Source organism: Geotrypetes seraphini, chromosome 2 (assembly GCF_902459505.1).
Source record: "Geotrypetes seraphini chromosome 2, aGeoSer1.1, whole genome shotgun sequence".
Taxonomy (NCBI): Eukaryota; Metazoa; Chordata; class Amphibia; order Gymnophiona; family Dermophiidae; genus Geotrypetes; species Geotrypetes seraphini.
Genome location: NC_047085.1, coordinates 358761416 through 358782141, shown reverse-complemented (window position 1 = coordinate 358782141; position 20726 = coordinate 358761416). Strand labels below are relative to the sequence as shown.

Sequence of the window (20726 nt, the reverse complement as noted above, 5' to 3'; positions counted from 1 at the left end):
ATTATTAAATAAATAAATAAGTGAAAAGCACAGCAGTCAATACTATGGGTTCTTCTTTACCCATGTGAAATGCAATTCTAAAACCTGACAGCTAAATTGAGGCTCCAACTGCAAACCTACATTACATTGGCATATCCTGGGTGTGTCACCAAGCGATGCGGACAACTTATAGAATACACCAGCCATTGAAATGGCATATGTTGGCATGCCTAACCTTTGAGACACCAAAGCATCTTTGGATTAGCATTCTATAGTGGCTTAGGCATACCCAGAAGCCATTGTGGAACTGACGCTAAGTGCTTTCCATTGTGGTATCTTCATTTTTGACTCCGATGTATAAAATTTCCCCCATAGTGTACAATCACTCCCATTGGCAGAATTGGGTACAAGGAGGCAACTTGTCTGGTTTTGGATATGCAACCAATATGCATTGATTTGACTTAAATTACCTTCACAGAAAGGCAGACGCCAATATCTGGAGGGAGGAATAATCTAAGCAGGTCTAATCATGAGGTTTGTCTTTGACTATTGCAACAAACCGTACGAGTTAAAATTTATTTATTTAAAAATTGATATACCGCATACAACTATGCTTTTTCCATACCACATACCGGTACATAAAATCTTGTTTCCCTCCGATTATCACATATAACATAGACATGTCTAAAAACATCGTTAATCGTCCCTGGATAAAGCACAAATTCAATCAATTCAGAAATATAAGCAAGTTTTAAATCATACGTTGATGTCAGAAAAATTTTAGAAGGCAATTATCAACTAAAATATATCTTAGCATAAGAAGGCATTGGCAAATAATTGAGTTTTCAGCATCTTAAAATTCATCCTCCCCACACAAAACTGTAGGATATCAGGCAAGGAAATGTTAGGAAATTCTACTTTATGGAGAGGGTTGTGGATGCCTGGAATGCGCTCCCGAGAGAGGTGGTGGAGAGGAAAACGGTGACTGAGTTCAAAGAAGCATGGGATGAACACAGAGGATCTAGAATCAGAAAATAATATTAAATATTGAACTAAGGCCAGTACTGGGCAGACTTGCACGGTCTGTGTGTCTGTATATGGCTGTTTGGGGGAGGATGGTCTGGAGAGGGCTTCAATGGCTGGGAGGGTGTAGATGGGCTGGAGTAGGTTTTGATGGATATTTCGGCAGTTGGAACCCAAGCACAGTACCGGGTAGAGCTTTGGATTCTTGCCCAGAAATAGCTAAGAAGAAAAAAATTTAAACTGAATCAGGTTGGGCAGACTGGATGGACCATTCGGGTCTTTATCTGCTGTCATCTACTAAGTTACTATGCTACTATGTTAAGGCATTCCATAGTTCTACGCCATCCAGATATCACTGATGCTCCGATCCTAGCATGCATAGTCGACATTCTACCCTCTAAACTCAATTTCATCCCATTTACATCTCTAAGCTCTCTTCTCGGTTTATAGATCTCAAAGAATTCTTGTAAGATCTTTGGGGAAGCATGATACAACGTCTGATGTATAATCGCAACAATCTTAAACTGCACTCTTTATTGCATAGGTAACCAGTGTGATTTTTTATTTTTTTTCTATTTTTACTCTAATCCCACCCTGTTGTGTTTCTCCTGATATGTTCTTCCTCTACAATAACTATTGTACTTCCTCCCCTCTTCCATTCTGTACCAGTCCTGTCACTTGTATGCCTGTCTATTATTGTATATATGTATTGTATTGGCCTCCCATTTTAGATTTGTATTACGCTTTGAAATTTTATGACAAAGCTTGTACATCAAATTTTAAATAAAAACTTGAACAACTTTGCAACATCCAGGTGACTATAAACAATAAAGCACTAACATGCAGTTCCAGCTGTAAGAAAGAAACAGTTACCTATTCCCCCGGATGTGCCGATGCGAATAATGGTGACATCAGAGCATTTGGAATGGTACAGCAATTTGATCAGTTCATGCAACAGGATTGAAATTGAGGGAATGCCCATTCCATGCTGAAAACAAACCAGAATTTGAAGAAACTGTTAAGACAATGGAATTGGAAAAAGCAAACTATTCAGCTAACAAATATATACTGGGCTGAGAAAAAGTAGGTGAACTTCCCTAGGATGACCTATATTTTAGCACAATGCAAAACTGCGCAATCGTTGTCTCCCCCTGATTTAATCTCCTCCTGGGAATGGTCCTACTACAGTTGTGAAACAATATCCATGCTGCTGTCTGCAGAGCAAGTGATTTTCAAAAATTCCCGTTACCCCAATATCCATGTCCCTATTAGTGAAAATCATTTTGTCACCTACTGAAATTAAGCTTTTAAAAAACAATCTTCAACATGCTTAAGGTGGCCACAGAAGTTCAAGATTCCTTTCATTTGCTTAGTGGGTCACCATGACAAATAACAGGCAACATGTGGCCCAACCATGCACTGCTCACAGTTTCAGACAGTACACTCTAATATGCCTAGGATTTAGCATGAAGACCTAAAACTGTTCTTAGGCTCTTAGACATTTATTAAAAGAAAAAAAAAAAAGCTGTGGAAGATGCTAGAAAAATATCATTACTTACGCTGACCGATAACACTGGTCCTACTTTGTACATGGCATAACGGTCTGTTCCTGCGCAGATGTTTGGAACATCAGCGTTGGGATCGCCCAGTCCCAGCTCTCCAGTGATGTATTTGCTGAAAGCTTTCATTCGAGAAGGGCTGCCTCCAACACATACAAACTGAGATGGCAAGTATTCCACAAGGGAAAAAAAAGCAAAACAAAAAGCCAAATTATTCAGTGTATTGCACACCTTAATGTGAAACTGTAAAATACCAATGAAAGAACACTGATTGTATTAGTTCACTTTCTCTTCTTGCCTGACTCACTAATAAAAATTTTACATATATTATATATTTACCCTCCCTTTTATAAATCCGCGCTAGCGTTTTTTAGCACAGGCCGGCTTGCTGAAGGCTCCTCGCTGCTCCCGATGCTCATAGAATACCTATGTGCATTGGGAGCAGCGCAAAGCATTCAGCGCGCTGGCCTGCACGAAAAAACACTAGTGTAGTTTTGTAAAAGGAGGGGTTAATCCATTTTCTATCCTGTTTTCCACAAAAGAGCTCAAAACAGGTTACAGGTTGATATACATAATATACCATAGTTACAGTGCATGGTTTTTCAGTACACTAGGGACATACTAGGGATCTAATACCAATATATATAATATGCCTTTTTGGTAGGCGTAGACATGACAGCTTTAGCCCAATGCGTTGCTTTAGTCAAGCAAAACAGCAGGTTTTGCTCAGTTCCTATTCTAAGGGCTCCTTTTACTAAGGTGTGCTAGAATTTTTAGCATGCGCTAAAGATTAGCGCGTGCTAATCCCCACGCTACGCAGAAAATATTAATGCCAGCTCTATGGAGGCATTAGCATGTAGCGCGCGCAGTAATGTAGCATGCGCTACGCGCGCACTAAAACCGCTAGCGCAGCTTCCATTGTACAGGTGCTATGGAAGGGCTCCTATTTGAGACAGCAGCATTTAAACCTGTCTTTCTGGATGAGATTTCATCCCAGTCCTTGTGGTGGAGTGATGCTGAGAGGGATCTACCTGCTTGTTCATACGATGTTATAATCAGCCGTACTGGTTGGCAATGAAATGCCTCACCCAGAGGAAGCAGCCAAACATCGTGAAGGAGAAGAGGATGCACAGTACGATTATAATATTGGCCTCAGGACTTCTGCTAGTGCCAGTGCTGTGTTCGAGTAAAAGTGCTGTATGGTTTCAATTAAATAAATTACAACCGTTGGTGAAACCAGATGAATATTGTGTACAATTCTGGAGGCTGCACCTTCAAAAAGATATAAAAAGGATGGAGTCGGTCCAGAGGAAGGCTACTAAAATGGTGTGTGATCCTCGTGATAAGGCATATAGGGACAGACTTAAAGATCTCAATCTGCATACTTTGGATGAAAGGTGGGAGAGGGGAGATAAGATAGAGACGTTTAAATACCTATGTAACGTACATGCGAATGGGTCGAGTCTCTTTCATTTGAAAGGAAACTCTGCAATGAGAGGGCATAGGACGAAGTTAAGAGGTGATAGGCTCCGGAGTAATCTAAGGAAATACTTTTTTACAGAAAGGGTGGTAGATGCGTGGAACAGTCTTCCAGAAGAGGTGGTGGAGACAGAGACTATGTCTGAATTCAAAGGGCCTGGGATAGGCATGTGGGATCTCTCAGAGAGAGAAAGAGCTAATGGTTACTGCGGATGGGCAGACTAGATGGGCCATTTGACATTTATCTGTCATCATGTTTCTATGTTTCTAACTTACATTAGACTCTATCTGGACAGAGCTAGACTCCTTGCACTGGAATTATCCTCTTATTTTGGAATACCCTTAGAATTTGTCATTTGAGAAACACACAAAGATATAAGTTAGCCTTCACTTCCTTTAAGGGAATTAAATCTGCTGGGAAGCTCAGTTGATCTTTTGTTTTCAAGTTTGTAGAGATCTGGAATGAACATCCTGACGCCATTAGGCTTTTAGATCAGCTGCAATTATTTCATAAATTTATGAAAACTTTGTTGTGCTCGCAATTTTTAAATGGTTTAACCAGAGCCTCAATGAAATGATAACATTATAGTTATTTTTCTTATGCTTTTCTTAATGTACTTTAGTTTTTAATTAGTTCTTCCTTCTTCTATGTTTTCTGCTATGTACTCTAGTCTTGGGGCTCCTTTTACTAAAGTGCGCTAGCGGTTTTAGCGCGTGCTTAGCGCTCGCTACAATACTGCACGTGCTAAACGCTAATGCCTCCATAGAGCTGGTGTTAGTATTTTTTGGTTAGCACGTGGTTAGCGCGCGCTAAAAATGCTAACGCGCCTTAGTAAAAGGAGCCCTTAATTATATGTGAACCGAGTCGAGCTCCACTGGGGGATGACCCAGTGTATAAACCAAAGATTAGATTAGATTAGATTGTTCAGGATTTTTGAATTCAATGCTATAATAGTCATCTAGGATTCTAGCTCTGGAGGACCAATCAATCTCCCAGATGCATAAAATTGATAATTTGACTAGCAGTATTATTCAGACTAAAATGGTGCAAACTCGAGAATGACATGCTGACAAAATTCATCACCAGTCCTGTTCCCGCAGGACACCATCTCCATGTCATTCTTTAAGGAGAGAGGGAAGAAAGTGGACACAGCCACTGACCCTCAAGCCTTGCATGGAAGTATGCTGGTGTAGAAGGACTGAGGTTGAGATAAACACTAAAGAATGACATGGGATTGTTTCCCGTGGTTATCTGCAGGGACGGGAATGGTGATGAAATTTGTCACCGTGTCATTCTCTAGTGCAGACAGCTTTAATATGAGATTAAATGGCATACATATGCCAGTACATATGCAGTCGGTGTCAGGAACTGGAAAGCCTGAGGATGGAGGTCGGCAGATTGAGGGTCAGGGTCCAGGAACTGGAGGGACTGCGCACCACAGAGGAGACGAGCTGGTCAACCCAGAACACAGACGGAGCAGGCCCCATTGTGGACCAGGTGAGAGACCTCGAGAGATTCATCGAGGAGGCCTATAGGAAGATGGAGGAACGGGACCAGCAGCTGCACAGACGGATGTCGGCAGACGAGACCCAGGATCCACAAGGCGACACCGGGGAAGGACCTAGCGGAGGAACCACGCAAGAGGAGGAGACCGCGACTCACCGGGACCCCGAGGGAGAGACACCGCACTACACCAAGGACACGGACCTGAGGCAGAGGAGGTTGCTGAGGAAAGGGAAGTCTGCTATTGTGGTGGGAGACTCGATCTTGAGAGAGGTAGACAGTCACGTAGCTGGAGGAAGGGAGGACCGGCTAGTGACTTGTCTCCCAGGGGCCAAGACACGAGACATCACTGATAGGATCGAGATAATCCTGGACGGAGCAGAGACAGAGGAGACTGCGTTAATAATCCACGTCGGAACGAATGAAGTGAGCCGGAGGAACTTCAGCATGGCCACACTGACTGACCAGTTCAGGGTCCTGGGACGAAAGCTGAAGCGGAGCACACGGAGGATAGCATTCTCAGAGATCCTGCCTGTACCGAGAGCAGATGCAAAGAGGCAGGCAGACCTCCAGGCTGTGAATGCATGGTTGAGGAGATGGTGCCAGGAGGAGGGCTTCCACTTTGTGAGGAACTGGACGTCCTTCTGGGGAAAGAGCAAGCTCTACCGGCGGGACAGCCTGCACCTGAGCACAGCGGGAACTAGACTATTGGCAGCCAATGTGAGGAAGGAGATCGAGATGGCTTTAAACTGAGGAGAGGGGGAAAGCCGACAGCTGATCTGATGTTGACGCTTCGGACAACAGTATCCAGAACAGATGCTGAACGGGCTGACTGCAGGGAGGAAGCAGAGGGACCGGAGGATCTTATGATCAGACAGCGAGGGAAACATCAGGTAAAGGGAGCTTGCTGGGAGAAGACTAAGGGGCATGGAGACACAGGGGGACTGGGTGGCACGAAGGCGAAAGCTGAGGGCAATATAGAGGTACCACAAGGTGAGGGGGATCAAACAGAGGCTCAAGGGATGATAGCCCAGGAGGGGGCCGGTAGGACTAGAAAACCCAGAGGAAAAACGGGGAAGTGGGGTAGCAGGAATGTGGGGAAGCTGAAAGCTAAGAGGGTAAAGGCTGAGGGCAAAGCAGAAGCACAGGGAACGGGAGAACTGCCCGAAATCCAAGGGCAGGCGGCCCAGGTAAATGCAGAGGTGGAGGAAAAACGACGGGACCTGCGGTGCTTATACGCAAATGCAAGAAGCCTCATGGCCAAGATGGGTGAACTAGAAGTCGTGGCCAAGGGGGAGGACCTAGATATAATTGGAATTGCAGAAACCTGGTGGACAGAGGAAAATCAATGGGATGTGGCGCTGCCGGGGTACAAGCTCTACAGGAGGGACAGGACCCACAAGAAGGGGGGAGGCATAGCACTATATATAAAGGACTCTATCCACTCGGTCGGGATGGTTATGGCAACGAAGGCAGAGGGGCTGAAATCGCTATGGGTCAAATTGCCGGGAAACAAGGGTGCAGGCATAAAACTGGGGCTGTACTATCGCCCACCTGGTACGCCAGAAGGAGTCGGACACGACTTGGAAGCGGAATTGAGACAGGAATGCAGGACTGGAAGTGTAACAGTGATGGGGGACTTCAACTACCCGGGAATAGACTGGAGTACGGGTCACTCCAACTGCACTAGGGAAACAGGATTTGTAGAAGCTGTGAGGGACTGCTTCATGGAGCAACTAGTCAAAGAACCGACGCGAGGGGGTGCTACTCTTGACCTCATCCTAAATGGATTAGGGGGGCCTGCAAGAGGGGTAGAAGTGGGAGGACCACTAGGCAACAGTGATCACAACGCGATCAGATTCACATTAGAAAGGGGGACACCCATAGTAAGGAGGACCGCAACAACTGCGCTCAACTTCAAGAAAGGGAACTATGTTGCTATGAGGGAAATGGTGGGGAGGAAGCTCAGAAACATCTTTAGGATGGAGACTGTGGGAAGCGCCTGGACCCTATTCAGGGACACCCTGCAGGAAGCACAAAGAATGTACGTCCCCAGTTTCAGGAAAGGCTGCAAGAACAAGCGATCAAAGGACCCGGTTTGGATGTCAACTGAAGTAAAGAGGGCAATAAATGACAAAAAAGTATCCTTCCGGAGATGGAAAAAGGATCCAACGGAGGAAAATCACCAGGCGCACAGGAAATGCCAAAAGGAATGCCACCAAGAGGTTAGAAAAGCGAAAGGGGAATACGAAGAGGGGCTGGCCAGGGAGGCGAAAAACTTCAAGGCATTCTTCAGTTATGTAAAGGGGAGGCGACCAGCGAGAGAGGAGGTGGGGCCGTTGGACGATGGGGATAGGAAGGGAGTGATTAAGGAGGATAAAGAGGTAGCTGAGAGGTTGAACACGTTCTTCTCGTCGGTTTTCACGAGCGAAGACACATCTAATATACTGGACTCAGAGGAGCTCATGAGTGGGGAACAGGCCGAAAAATTGGAGCACATAGAGGTAAGTAAGGAGGATGTCCTCGAACAGATAGACAGGTTAAAATGCGGTAAATCACCGGGCCCGGACGGGATCCACCCAAGGGTTCTGAAGGAACTAAGACAAGAAATAGCGGGCACAATCCAGCATGTTTGCAACCTATCCTTGAAAACTGGTGAGGTACCAGAGGACTGGAAATTGGCGAATGTCACACCTATCTTCAAGAAGGGATCGAGGGGTGACCCCGGGAACTACAGGCCGGTGAGCCTGACTTCAATTATAGGGAAGATGGTGGAAGCTATGATCAAGGACGGCATTTGCGAGCACATCGAGAGGAATGGCCTACTGAGAACAAGCCAGCACGGATTCTGTAAGGGAAGGTCGTGCCTAACGAACCTTCTGTACTTCTTTGAGGGAATAAGCAGTCGGGTGGACAATGGGGAACCCATAGACATCATTTACCTCGATTTTCAAAAGGCTTTCGACAAGGTGCCACATGAAAGGCTGCTTAGGAAGCTGTGGAACCACGGGGTGGGAGGGGATGTGCACAGATGGATCAAGCACTGGTTGTCGGGTAGACTGCAGAGGGTCGGAGTGAAGGGCCAATATTCTGACTGGCGGGGAGTCACGAGCGGTGTGCCACAGGGATCGGTGCTGGGGCCGTTACTCTTCAACATATTTATCAATGACCTGGAAAAGGAGGCAAAGTGCGAGGTTATAAAATTTGCAGATGATACCAAACTGTGCGATAGAGTTAGGTCCAGGGAGGAGTGTGAGGACCTGCAAAGGGACCTGGACAAGCTGGAAGACTGGGCAAACAAATGGCAAATGCGCTTTAACGTGGAAAAATGCAAGGTCATGCATATAGGGAAAAAGAACCTGTTGTTCAACTACAAATTGGGGGGGGCATTGTTGGGAGACAGCAGACTTGAGAGAGACTTGGGTGTGCTGGTGGATGCATCACTGAAGCCATCTGCACAGTGCGCAGCAGCCTCGAAAAAAGCCAACAGGATGCTGGGCATCATAAAGAGGGGCATAACAACCAGGACGCGGGAAGTCATCATGCCATTGTATCGAGCGATGGTGCATCCACATCTGGAATACTGCGTTCAGTATTGGTCGCCACACCTCAAGAAGGACATGGCAGTACTTGAGAGAGTCCAAAGGAGAGCAACGAAACTGGTAAAAGGGCTGGAACACTGCCCATACGCCGAGAGGTTGGATAGGCTGGGGCTCTTCTCTCTGGAAAAAAGGAGGCTCAGGGGAGATATGATAGAGACCTTCAAGATCATGAGGGGCATAGAGAGGGTGGATAGGGACAGATTCTTCAGACTGAAGGGGACAACAAGTACGAGGGGGCATTCGGAGAAACTGAAGGGAGATAGGTTCAAAACAAATGCAAGGAAGTTTTTTTTCACCCAAAGGGTCGTGGACACTTGGAATGCGCTACCGGAGGAAGCGATCAGGCAGAGTACGGTACAGGGATTCAAACAGGGATTGGACGGATTCCTGAGGGATAAAGGGATCGTGGGATACTGAGGGAGGAGCTGGGATGTAACACAAGTATAGAAAGCTAACCAGGTAATAAGTATAGAAACCCAACAGGTCGTGCATGTGCAAGACCGGAGGGTTAGGACTACGATGGGAAGATAGGACTTCAATGAGAAACCAAGGTGGCAAGGGAGCCCCTTCTGGTGATTCAGACAGGTCGTGACCTGTTTGGGCCGCCGCGGGAGCGAACTGCTGGGCAGGATGGACCTATGGTCTGACCCGGCGGAGGCACTGCTTATGTTCTTATGTTCTTATCCCATAGGAAGCTGGAAAATTTAAATAATAATAATAATAATTTTATTTCTTATATACCGCTGTACCGTGAAGTTCTAAGCGGTTTACAGTAGAAACAGAAGAAATGAAATAAGTAAGATTAATTAAGATGAAGAGAGAGTACTTAGAGTTCCCTGACTGTCCCAAAGGCTCACATTCTTGCTAAAGTACTTGAGAAAAATAAATTAGTTAGGTTATAAACATAGAGTAGAAGAAGGTAGGAAAACAGTTCATAGGAAAATTAATTTTGAATACATTATACATTATATATTGTTCAAGGCGGAATACAAATTATAGGAGATTTGGACATTACCAAAAGAATTGCGTAATAAAGATTATCTAGATAAATTACATAAGCTGTCGTATAGTTTCTTAAGACGGGTTCCATTATTAGGTGGGAAGGTGAATAGGTTTTAAGTTCTTCTTGATCTGGATGAGAGGTAGCGGTTTAGGCGGTTGTTTAGGTAACAGGGGGCAGTTCCATGGGTTATCTTAAACAGCAGACAATAGAACTTGAATTGAGTTCTTGCTTTTATCGGAAGCCAGTGAGAGTCTATATAGGCGGGAGTGATGTGGTCAAATTTGCTGAGACAGTAGATGAGTCTGATGGCAGTGTTCTGAACTGTCTGTAGTTGTTTTATCATATTGTTGGAACATGTTAGGTAGAGGCTGTTGCAGTAATCCAAGTTACTGAGTGTGAGGGATTGTACAATGATCTTGTAGTGTTCTTTGGTAAAGAAATTTCTTATTTTTCTTAGGTTTCGCATGGTGAAGAATGCCTTCTGTATGACTTTGTGTATCTGTGTCTGCATAGTGCAGCGTCTATCTAATTGTATTCCTAGAATTTTTAGAGTGCTCTGTATGGGATATTTGATTGTATTTACTTCCAGTTCTGTTAAAGATTGCTTTTGTTCCTTCTCTAGTAGTAGGAATTTGGTTTTCTCTGCATTCAGTTTCAGTTTATGGTTCTTCATCCATTTATCTACAGTTTCCAGTGTTGTTATCAGGCGTTCATTGGAGCTGGGGTCTTGTATGTCAAATGGGAGAATAATTAAATAATTACTCTATCTATTTGAATCTGGACCCTGTGTGAAATGAGTTGGATGAAGCTGAAATTTGCAACATTTGTACCACGGCCAACGTGAAACAACTGGGTTTCTATTCTCAATAGAGCACTCTTGGTGCTTCCTTGTCTGTTGACATATGCCATAGCCTTGGCATTGTCTGAGAAAACCCTGACAGCCTTTCCTTCCAGGGCAGTCTCGAAGGACTGCAGTGCTAACCGGATGGCTCACAGCTCCAATCTGTTGATGGACATTTCACCATTGGTCCTAAACTGGGTGACCCTCACAATGACCCCACCAGCCATAAAGACTGGCATCTGTCATCAGAATAACCCAAGAGGAGATGCAGAGAGGCAAGCCTTTCAACAGGCACTCAGTCTGAAGCCACCAGTGCAGACATGGATGTGCCCCCAATATTCAGAGTAAGCCTCTTCCATCCGGAACCAAGGCACTTTCAGCACTGACTTCAGATCCAGAATTGGCCTTCAGTCGTCTGAGCCTTTCTTAGAAATGATAAAGTATATAGAGTATCTTCCCAAGCTCAACTCTCTAGTGGGAATGGGTTCTACAGCCAGAATACCAAGAAGCCGTTATACCATGGCTAGGACCCTGCTCGCCTTTTCTGGGGCAGGGGGAAATAGTATTCCAGCTTGTAGCCCTCTTGAATGATGTCCAGCACCCAGTGGTCTGAGTAAATCCTTGCCCAGACTTCCCAGTAAGCTGACAACCATTCTCCTATCCAGGGGAGGTTGGCTCTGGCCTGGCATCATTGAGACTTCTTGGAGGCTGCTGCTTGGTGAGAACCTGATGTTGGATCTCCCCTGGAGCCTCTGAACCTCTATCTCAGTCCAGAGGACCCCACTGAACATAGAGAGCTTTCACTACATAATCCACCCCCAACAATAGCAACTAGGGATAGGTGTCCTCCACAGTCAGAGCCTGATATAGGAAGGTAAGGATGGTATGGCAGGCGCATGCAAAAAAGGAAGCCACTGCCATCACCTTGAGCTCCAGAACTAAGGTCTCAAATTGCCTCTTCATGACTAAATCCATCTTCCAATTTTGCACATCCTTTTTAAATTACTCCACCTTCACTAGGGAGAGAAGTACATGGTAACCTGTGCCATTAGTGAATCCACTTTAGGTGGGACAAACAGCTCTTGGAAATCCGGAACCAGTGGATACAACTTTTCCATAGTCCTGGCAACCCACAAATGGCCCTCTGGAGTTTCCAAATGCTCTGTTAACATTACTGTAATGTCCGAATGTGAAGGAAAAAAGGTGGTCTGAAACTTAGAATTGCTCATGACAGAACACTGAGCAAAGAAGGTCTGCAGGGGCTCAAGTTTTTAAACTCAGACGGATTCAGTGATCACCTCCAGCAAAACTGCCGCCTTAATAAGGTGGCACACCATTGGGTCTTCCCTCTGGTCCAGAGCCATCACAGACCCCTGACTGGAGGCTCCTATCTGAGACTTCATTGAAGGGAGTAAAGGCATAGAATATGACTTCCAGTCATCTCAATCATTCTCTGACTGGACCTGCTGTTTCTGAATAAGAACCATTCTGTGAGGGAAAATCCCTATGCGCAACAACCAGCATGACCCCAGACAACACATTTAGGTTCCCAGAGCCCTTATAAGCTTCAAACATAAGTCAGACAAAATCAGGAGTGAAACCCTGGATAGGATACCTGCAGGGACTCCCCTTGTCTCCTCATGGGCCCAGAGAAGTCTGTGCATCTGCGCTTCACTGGTTCCAGGGGGGATTTTTTCCCATAAACTAAGCCACCTGAGACTCTATCACTTTAGAGGGACCAGAGGGAACTATGTCCATGGCTCTTGCCCCCCTTATGTATCCTGCAGCACGTGGCCATCCAGCACAAATCTAGCATAAGGAGTCCATTTCTAATGATTTTAATCAAAACTGAGGTGTTTTATAATCAGATTGAAAAACCCAAGACGGCCACCATGGAAGCATTTTAGCACCCAAAAAACAGCCTAAGAAAACTAAATAAAAATTCAAAAAATGTTGGAAAGGGGTTTTGGAGGTAGGGGATCCAAACTCAAGCCTCATAAACCCCCCAAAATGCAATTAAAAGACACCCCCTCCCAGCCCGATGTCTCCCATACATTACAATAGACTATACTCACAATTCTGCTGGTGCTGTTCCTGCTTCAGCTTAAACAGTAACTGGGAAATGGTGAAGACTCCTGCCTCAAACAAGCATACATTTCTTCATGCTTAGTTCTTCGGGCTACCAGTGACACTGACTTAAAATCTAATACCCCAAACCCTCACATGCATCTTTTTTTTTCGGGGGGGAGCGGGTGGACACAGCTGGCAACCGATAAAGCTCTCAGGACCGACATAGATGCCTGTGCTCCAGTTCCGGTAAAAACTGGAGTGAGCTATGCTACAAGGGGAACGGTCGTCAAGCCACTAAAATATTAGTGCAGGCTGGCTAGGTAAGTGCCCTTCAAAAGGGTTTCCTTCCAAACTACATACCTCTGACATTGAGAGTCTATGTCTCCACCTAGGCAACCTGGGGACCTCTGTAGTACTAAATAAGCCTCTAAATAAATCATAAATCCCATAAATAACAAACTGAGAGAAGAGCATATCAGAAAGACACCTTTAACTCGCGGGTAGAAGGAAATAAAATGAGGGCATGTGCATAGAGAAGAGACAGAGAAGGCGGAGCCGAAAAAAAATACAGTAGATGATGCTTTTTACATAACTTGCGATTACAAGTGAATAACCCACTGGCTCAAGGCTCATATGCCTTTTGCATTAGAAGTATGAATTATATATTATTTATGTTTTTAATGTTGCCTGCAAAGGTATATGCAGAATAGAAGTTTTACAATACATAAATAAAAATAAATGTAATATTCTACCTTTATATCTCCAAACAAGGCTGGAAAGTCATGGGTGCCTGTCCCAAGATCAAGATGGTATAAGATATCTTCTTTCATTTTCTGAAGATGAGGGTTGGAGAGGTGAACACACGAGTTTCTGTTAATAGGAGGAGAACATCGATTGTTGAATGTAACAGACAAGACATAACAAAAGGGTTTCCTTTTTTAGGTTTTAAACAATCATAACCTCACTGTAGTACAGTTTTATTTCTGAGAGAACAGAAGCATTAATGACCAGAAAATGCTTAAACTGGTCCTGAACGAGAGTTGCAGTTGTGTTCTTCACAGGGGCAAAGTGAATACCCAGCCACTTGTACAAAGTATATAATTAATAGGCCTATATGAAATTAAAACAGTTCATTTATTTTATGATAAACAGTGGAACTCAGTATTCCTTAGTTTCAGGACTGTGAGAGATTCTCATAAGAACAGAGAGTGTGGTGAGCTCTCACATACAGAGATGAGCTAAATAGTGGCATAACTAGCATTAGCCCTAAGTAGACTACCATATTTTTCGCTCCATAAGACACACTTTTTTTCCACCCAAAAGTGGGTGGAAATGTCGGTGCGTCTTATGCAGCAAAGACACTTTTTTTTTTTTAAAACACCCCATTTCCACCCCATCGTACTTTTTTAAATGCCCGCGCCCAATAAGGCTCTCCCTAGCATCGGTGAGTGCCTGCCTGTCTTCTTTGACTTCCCCCACAGCGTCCTCCGGATTGCCCCCTTTAAAGCTAATTAAGCTGCCAGATCTAGCGTCCTGCCGAGGCCCTTGCGACAGTCCTCCAAGCTGCTTCCCGCAGCCAGCAAGAGGTCGTCTTCTGCACTGTGACTGCCGCTAAGCTAATTACGGCAGCCTGGAGAGTGAACCTAGCAGGCTGCCATTGGCCTCCGAAGCACGTTGCCTCTGCCACGGTCCCGCCCCTGACGTCAGAGGAAATGTGCTACGGAGGCCCCGGCAGCCTGCTAGGTTCACTCTGCAGGCTGCCGTAATTAGCTCAACGGCGGTCACCGCTTGGAAAACGACCTCTCGACCTAAACAGTTATTGGAAAAGTCTTCTGCATCAGTGAGCTGATCGAAACATCAGAGACACCTGGTGACAGGGAAGACAGTAAGGGAGAGCTGTGTCTCCCCCGATCTCCTGCCCCAGGTAGCAAGCAAGAAATAGCAACTGCTAGGGAGGCAATAAGAACCTGCCAACTCCGGAGCATGCATTCGGATCCAGGCAGAAGCTGCAGCTCTGCACTGTGAGGGCTTCTGCCACCCATCCCAGCTCAGCCCAGCACTATCTTGGAGCCGGAGAAGACCTCGCAGGAAGCAGCGGAGGTGAGGTAAGGCCCCACCCATCGCGAGGACCCCGGTGGGACACTGGATCTAGACACGGGGGGGGGGGGTGGAGAGACAGACAAAGACCTCTTTTTATGATGTTCACAGCAGTGCCCTCTAAGGTGTCCCACTGCTCTATTGGCATGTCTATGAGGCTGGTCCATTAGAAGATTGGCCCCTCCTACGTCTAAATTCAGACAATCTAGACCTTTCCAACTTGGGACTGTTTTAAATCAAAAATCAGGTATAACTTTGGACGTTTTGGTAGCCTGAATGTCCAAGTAGATGATTTTCAAAAAACAATTGTAAGTCTAGTGGTTTGCCATTTGAAAATGGCTGTTTGGACGTTTTATGGGAAATGTCTAAAGTCAGACTTAGATATCCTCTCGAAAATAGCCCTCCACATTTACATTGCATATAAACCTCTGACATGATCTGAGTTGCTAGTTTTAAAGCTTTGCTCCCAGAGCTTAGGGAGCAAGGTTAAGCTCCCCCTGGAAAAGGAGAATGAAGAGGTTAGAAATGCTACTTCATGAACTCTTCCCTTTCCCAGAAACAGTCACTAGAGAATTAAGCATTTAACAAGTTATTGTGCTCCTCCTATTAATTATCTCCATTTGGTTCTAATCCCATTTAATTTGTTTTCTCTCTTTTTTTTTTCTTTCTGTTTTGCTCCCTAACTGCTGCAATCACAGCTTCCCAGGAGAAATGGTGCATCATAATAGGGCAATTTGAAAACAAACCACTGTAGGGCTTCCTGATGCTGAAAAATGTCACAACCCTGGAAGGTGAGCAGGTGACTTGTTTTCATCACTGCCGCTACTGGTGCAAATTAGGACCACTGAAGAGGGAGGGATAGAGAAAGACACTGGGAGTGGAGGGGAGAGATGCTGGACTAAAGGAAGAAAGGAGACAGAGGTGCCAGACTATGGGGGAAGGGGAGTCAAGAGAAAGTGAAAGATGCTGGCCTTTAGGCAGGGGCAGCAGAAGAGGCAGCAAGGGAGAGAGAGGTGAGACAGTGTGGGAAGAGAGAGAAGCTGGACATCGTGATGAACTGGAATACAGAGAAGAGATGCAGGGTAGAGAATGACATTGCTGAAACAAGGCTGCCCTGTGAACTTCTAAAAGCTAAGTTACTCAGCATTTCATATTCTGCTCTTTTCACTGGTTTTCAGCATTATATCTGCTTAATTTCTCTTCTCCTCCCTGTTTCTTACTAAAAAAAAATATCAAAAAGCACAAAAAAATAAATCCTTCTCTTTCCTCTGTTAAATCTTATTTCCTCTTCCTGCATTTTTGTTTAAAATACTGTGTTTTAGGTGGTATAGAGCCTATATTTCTGGTGCCTGTGGCTCAGGGTGACTAAAGTAGGGAAAATCTGTTATAAATCCTGTGTTTTAGGGTAGCACTGATAGAACCTGCAGTTTTGTTTAAAATACTGTGTTTTAGGTGGTATAGAGCCTATATTTCTGCCTTACTTGTAGTCTTACTTATAGTCCCACCAACCCCAGGGACCACTATTCATATATAGAGACCCATATAATCAGGACTACTCAAATCAAGTCACTTCACAACCAATCAAGATGACCTTTATTCTATGCAATCACTGTGGTGCTTTAATTCCAAGACATACTATTTGGAGGCTTAAGGCTTGCCCCATCTGTCTTCAACTTGCCAGTATTAAGGAGGAGCTCTGCAAACTTAAACATGAATTGAATACAATTAAAGCAGCTTCCATCACTCCACAAAATCATACCAACTTACCACCTCTACCTCAAAGAATAAAACAGCCCAGGAATAAATGGGTCACAGTAGGCTCAGGAAGTCTGCGACATGTAACACAGAAACATCCACCTTCTCTAATATTACCTCTACAGAATTCCTTCGCTCCACTAGTGCACTGCGATACTCAGGAAAACAGAAGGGAGGTGGGACTTGAACCAATGAAGGAAACTCAAGAGAACAAGAGCACCCTAAGTACAAATAAAAAAGCCAAAAACAGAAAATTATTACTGTTGGGGGATTCCATCATCAGAGGCATTAACCTTGGAACACAGGGCGAGGAGACCAAAATAGTGAAATGTCTTCCAGGATCCTCAGCTACCAGGAGTTCCAGGCAAATACTGACTATAATTAAGGAAGAAACTAAGGATTTTAACACTGATGTTGTTATCCATCTGGGAACAAATGACCTGGCCAACAACTCCACACTTGCAGCACAGAAAGCTTTTCGGGAGCTTGGTGAGGGCGTGAAACCTTTTGTAAAGACTTTAGCTTTTTCTGAAATACTGCCTGCATATGGAAAAGGAGAGCAAAGAGTGAAAAACACAGAGGACTTTAATAGATGGCTCAGAGCCTGGTGTGATCAAGAAGGCTTCAGGTACATAGGAGGATGGGGAAATACATGGAAGGACAAGAAGCTATATTGTACTGATGGGCTACATATTACTACAGCAGGAAAAAGAAACCTTGCAGAGAAATTTAGACAATATTTTTCTAGGCATTTAAACTAGAAGGTGGGGGTGGTGTATGTACGAAGCACAATTATAGAGACCACCCCCGGCAAAAGAAAAGATGTGATAGTAGTAAAGGCTGCAACATAAGCAATATCAGCAACTCATTTCTTAGTATTGCAACGGAAAGTGAAACGACACAAAAATCCATACGAAAAAGGAGATTATCGCTGAAAAATAGCTGGAAAGCGATGACCACAAATGCTCGCAGTCTAAGCAACAAAGTTCATGATCTGCAAGCCCTGATATTAGAGGCAGATCTAGATATTGTTGCTATCACAGAGACATGGTTCAGTGAATCACATGGATGGGATGCAAACATACCGGGATATAATCTTTTTAGGAAGGACAGAGATGGTCATAAAGGTGGAGGAGTAGCTCTCTATGTAAAGATCAATATCCAAGCGACCGAAATGCAAGGGACCTGGGGAGAGGAAGAAGCGATATGGATTGCTCTGAAAAGAGAAGATGGAACTTCTATCTATGTGGGTGTAGTCTACAGACCTCCGACTCAATCGCAGCAAATTGATAAGGATCTGATTGTGGATATCCAAAAGTTTGGAAGGAAAGAGGAGGTTCTGCTGTTGGGAGATTTCAACCTGCCGGATGCGGACTGGAATGATCCGTCTGCGGAATCGGAAAGAAGTAGGGAGATTGTGGATGCCTTTCAAGAGGCTCTGCTCAGACAAATGGTGACGGAACCCACAAGGGAAAAAGCGATATTGGATCTGGTCCTCACAAATGGAGAGAGTATCTCTAATGTTCGAGTGGGTGCTCACCTGGGTAGTAGCGATCATCAAACGGTTTGGTTTGATATAACGGCTAAAGTGGAGAGCGGCCGCACGATACTTAAAGTCCTAGATTTCAAACGTACGGACTTTAATGCAATGGGAAAGTACCTGAAGAAAGAGCTGTTAGGATGGGAGGACATAAGAGAAGTGGAAAGACAGTGGTCTAAGCTGAAAGGAGCGATAAAAATGGCTACGGGCCTTTATGTGAAGAAAATCAATAAAAACAAGAGAAAAAGGAAGCCGATATGGTTCTCCAACCTAGTGGCTGAGAAAATAAAGGCGAAAGAGTTGGCGTTCATGAAATATAAAAAAAACCAAGAAGAGGAGAGCAGAAATGACTACAGGGTGAAACTGAAAGAAGCCAAGAGAGAGATACGTTTGGCGAAGGCACAGGCGGAAGAACAAATGGCTAAAAATGTAAAAAAGGGAGATAAAAATTTTTTCAGATATATTAGTGAAAGGAGGAAGATAAAAAATGGAATTGCTAGGCTAAAAGATGCTGGGAACAAATATGTGGAGAGTGATGAGGAGAAAGCAAATGTGCTAAACAAATACTTCTGTTCTGTGTTCACAGAAGAAAATCCTGGAGAAGGACCGAGATTGTCTGGCAAAGTTACACGAGAAAATGGAGTAGATTCTGCGCCGTTCACGGAGGAGGGTGTTTATGAGCAACTTGAAAAACTGAAGGTGGACAAAGCGATGGGACCAGACGGGATCCATCCCAGGATACTAAGGGAGCTCAGAGAGGTTCTGGCGAGTCCTATTAAAGACTTGTTCAACAAATCTCTGGAGACGGGAGTGATTCCTGGGGATTGGAGGAGAGCGGATGTGGTCCCTATTCATAAAAGTGGTCACAGGGATGAAGCAGGAAACTACAGGCCGGTGAGCCTCACTTCAGTTGTTGGAAAAATAATGGAAGTGTTGCTGAAAGAAAGGATAGTGTATTTCCTTGAATCTAATGGGTTACAGGATCCGAGGCAACATGGCTTTACAAAAGGTAAATCGTGCCAAACGAACCTGATTGAATTTTTTGATTGGGTGACCAGAGAACTGGATCGAAGACATATGCTAGATGTAATTTACTTGGATTTAAGCAAAGCCTTTGATACAATTCCTCATAGGAGGCTGTTGAACAAACTTGAAGGGCTGAAGTTAGGACCCAAAGTGGTGAACTGGGTCAGAAACTGGCTGTCGGACAGACGCCAGAGGGTGGTGGTTAATGGAAGTCGCTCGAAGGAAGGAAAGGTGACTAGTGGAGTCCCTCAGGGTTCGGTGCTGGGGCCAATCCTGTTCAATATGTATGTAAGTGACATTGCTGAAGGGTTAGAAGCAAAAGTGTGCCTTTTTGCAGATGATACCAAGATTTGTAACAGAGTAGACACCGAAGAGGGAGTGGAGAATATGAAAAAGGATCTGCAAAAGTTAGAGGAATGGTCTAATGCCTGGCAACTAAAATTCAATGCAAAGAAATGCAGAGTAATGCATTTGGGGATTAATAATAGGAAGGAACCGTATATGCTGGGAGGAGAGAAGCTGATATGCACGGACGGGGAGAGGGACCTTGGGGTGATAGTGTCCGAAGATCTAAAGGCGAAAAAACAGTGTGACAAGGCAGTGGCTACTGCCAGAAGGATTCTGGGCTGTATAAAGAGAGGCGTAGTCAGTAGAAGGAAGAAGGTGTTGATGCCCCTGTACAGGTCATTGGTGAGGCCCCACTTGGAGTATTGTGTTCAGTTTTGGAGACCGTATCTGGCGAAAGACGTAAGAAGACTTGAGGCGGTCCAGAGGAGGGCGACGAAAATGATAGGAGGCTTGCGCCAGAAGACGTATGAGGAGAGACTGGAAGCCCTGAATATGTATACCCTAGAGGAAAGGAGAGACAGGGGAGATATGATTCAGACGTTCAAATACTTAAAGGGTATTAACGTAGAACAAAATCTTTTCCAGAGAAAGGAAAATGGTAAAACCAGAGGACATAATTTGAGGTTGAGGGGTGGTAGATTCAGGGGCAATGTTAGGAAATTCTACTTTACGGAGAGGGTGGTGGATGCCTGGAATGCGCTCCCGAGAGAGGTGGTGGAGAGTAAAACTGTGACTGAGTTCAAAGAATCGTGGGATGAACACAGAAGATTTAGAATCAGAAAATAATATTAAAGATTGAACTAGGCCAGTTACTGGGCAGACTTGTACGGTCTGCGTCTATGTATGGCCGTTTGGAGGAGGATGGGCAGGGGAGGGCTTCAATGGCTGGGAGGGTGTAGA

At 44.7% G+C, this 20726-nt stretch overlaps 1 protein-coding gene across 4 annotated transcripts in view; it reads right to left on the bottom strand.

Moving 5' to 3' along the window:
• The window catches only part of UPP1 (uridine phosphorylase 1), a 60270-nt gene that overhangs the window by 25047 nt on the left and 14497 nt on the right, over positions 1-20726 (bottom strand). For 2 of the 4 annotated variants that reach the window (XM_033930473.1, XM_033930476.1), the window contains 3 exons: positions 13813-13930; positions 2562-2720; positions 1876-1990 (listed from right to left, as the gene is read on the bottom strand). In XM_033930473.1, the coding sequence (XP_033786364.1) occupies positions 1876-1990; positions 2562-2720; positions 13813-13930 (392 nt within the window). Of the gene's footprint in view, positions 1-1875; positions 1991-2561; positions 2721-13812; positions 13931-15570; positions 15699-19019; positions 19022-20726 lie in introns of those variants that run through there. The other 2 variants (XM_033930474.1, XM_033930475.1) reach the window with 2 other exon arrangements.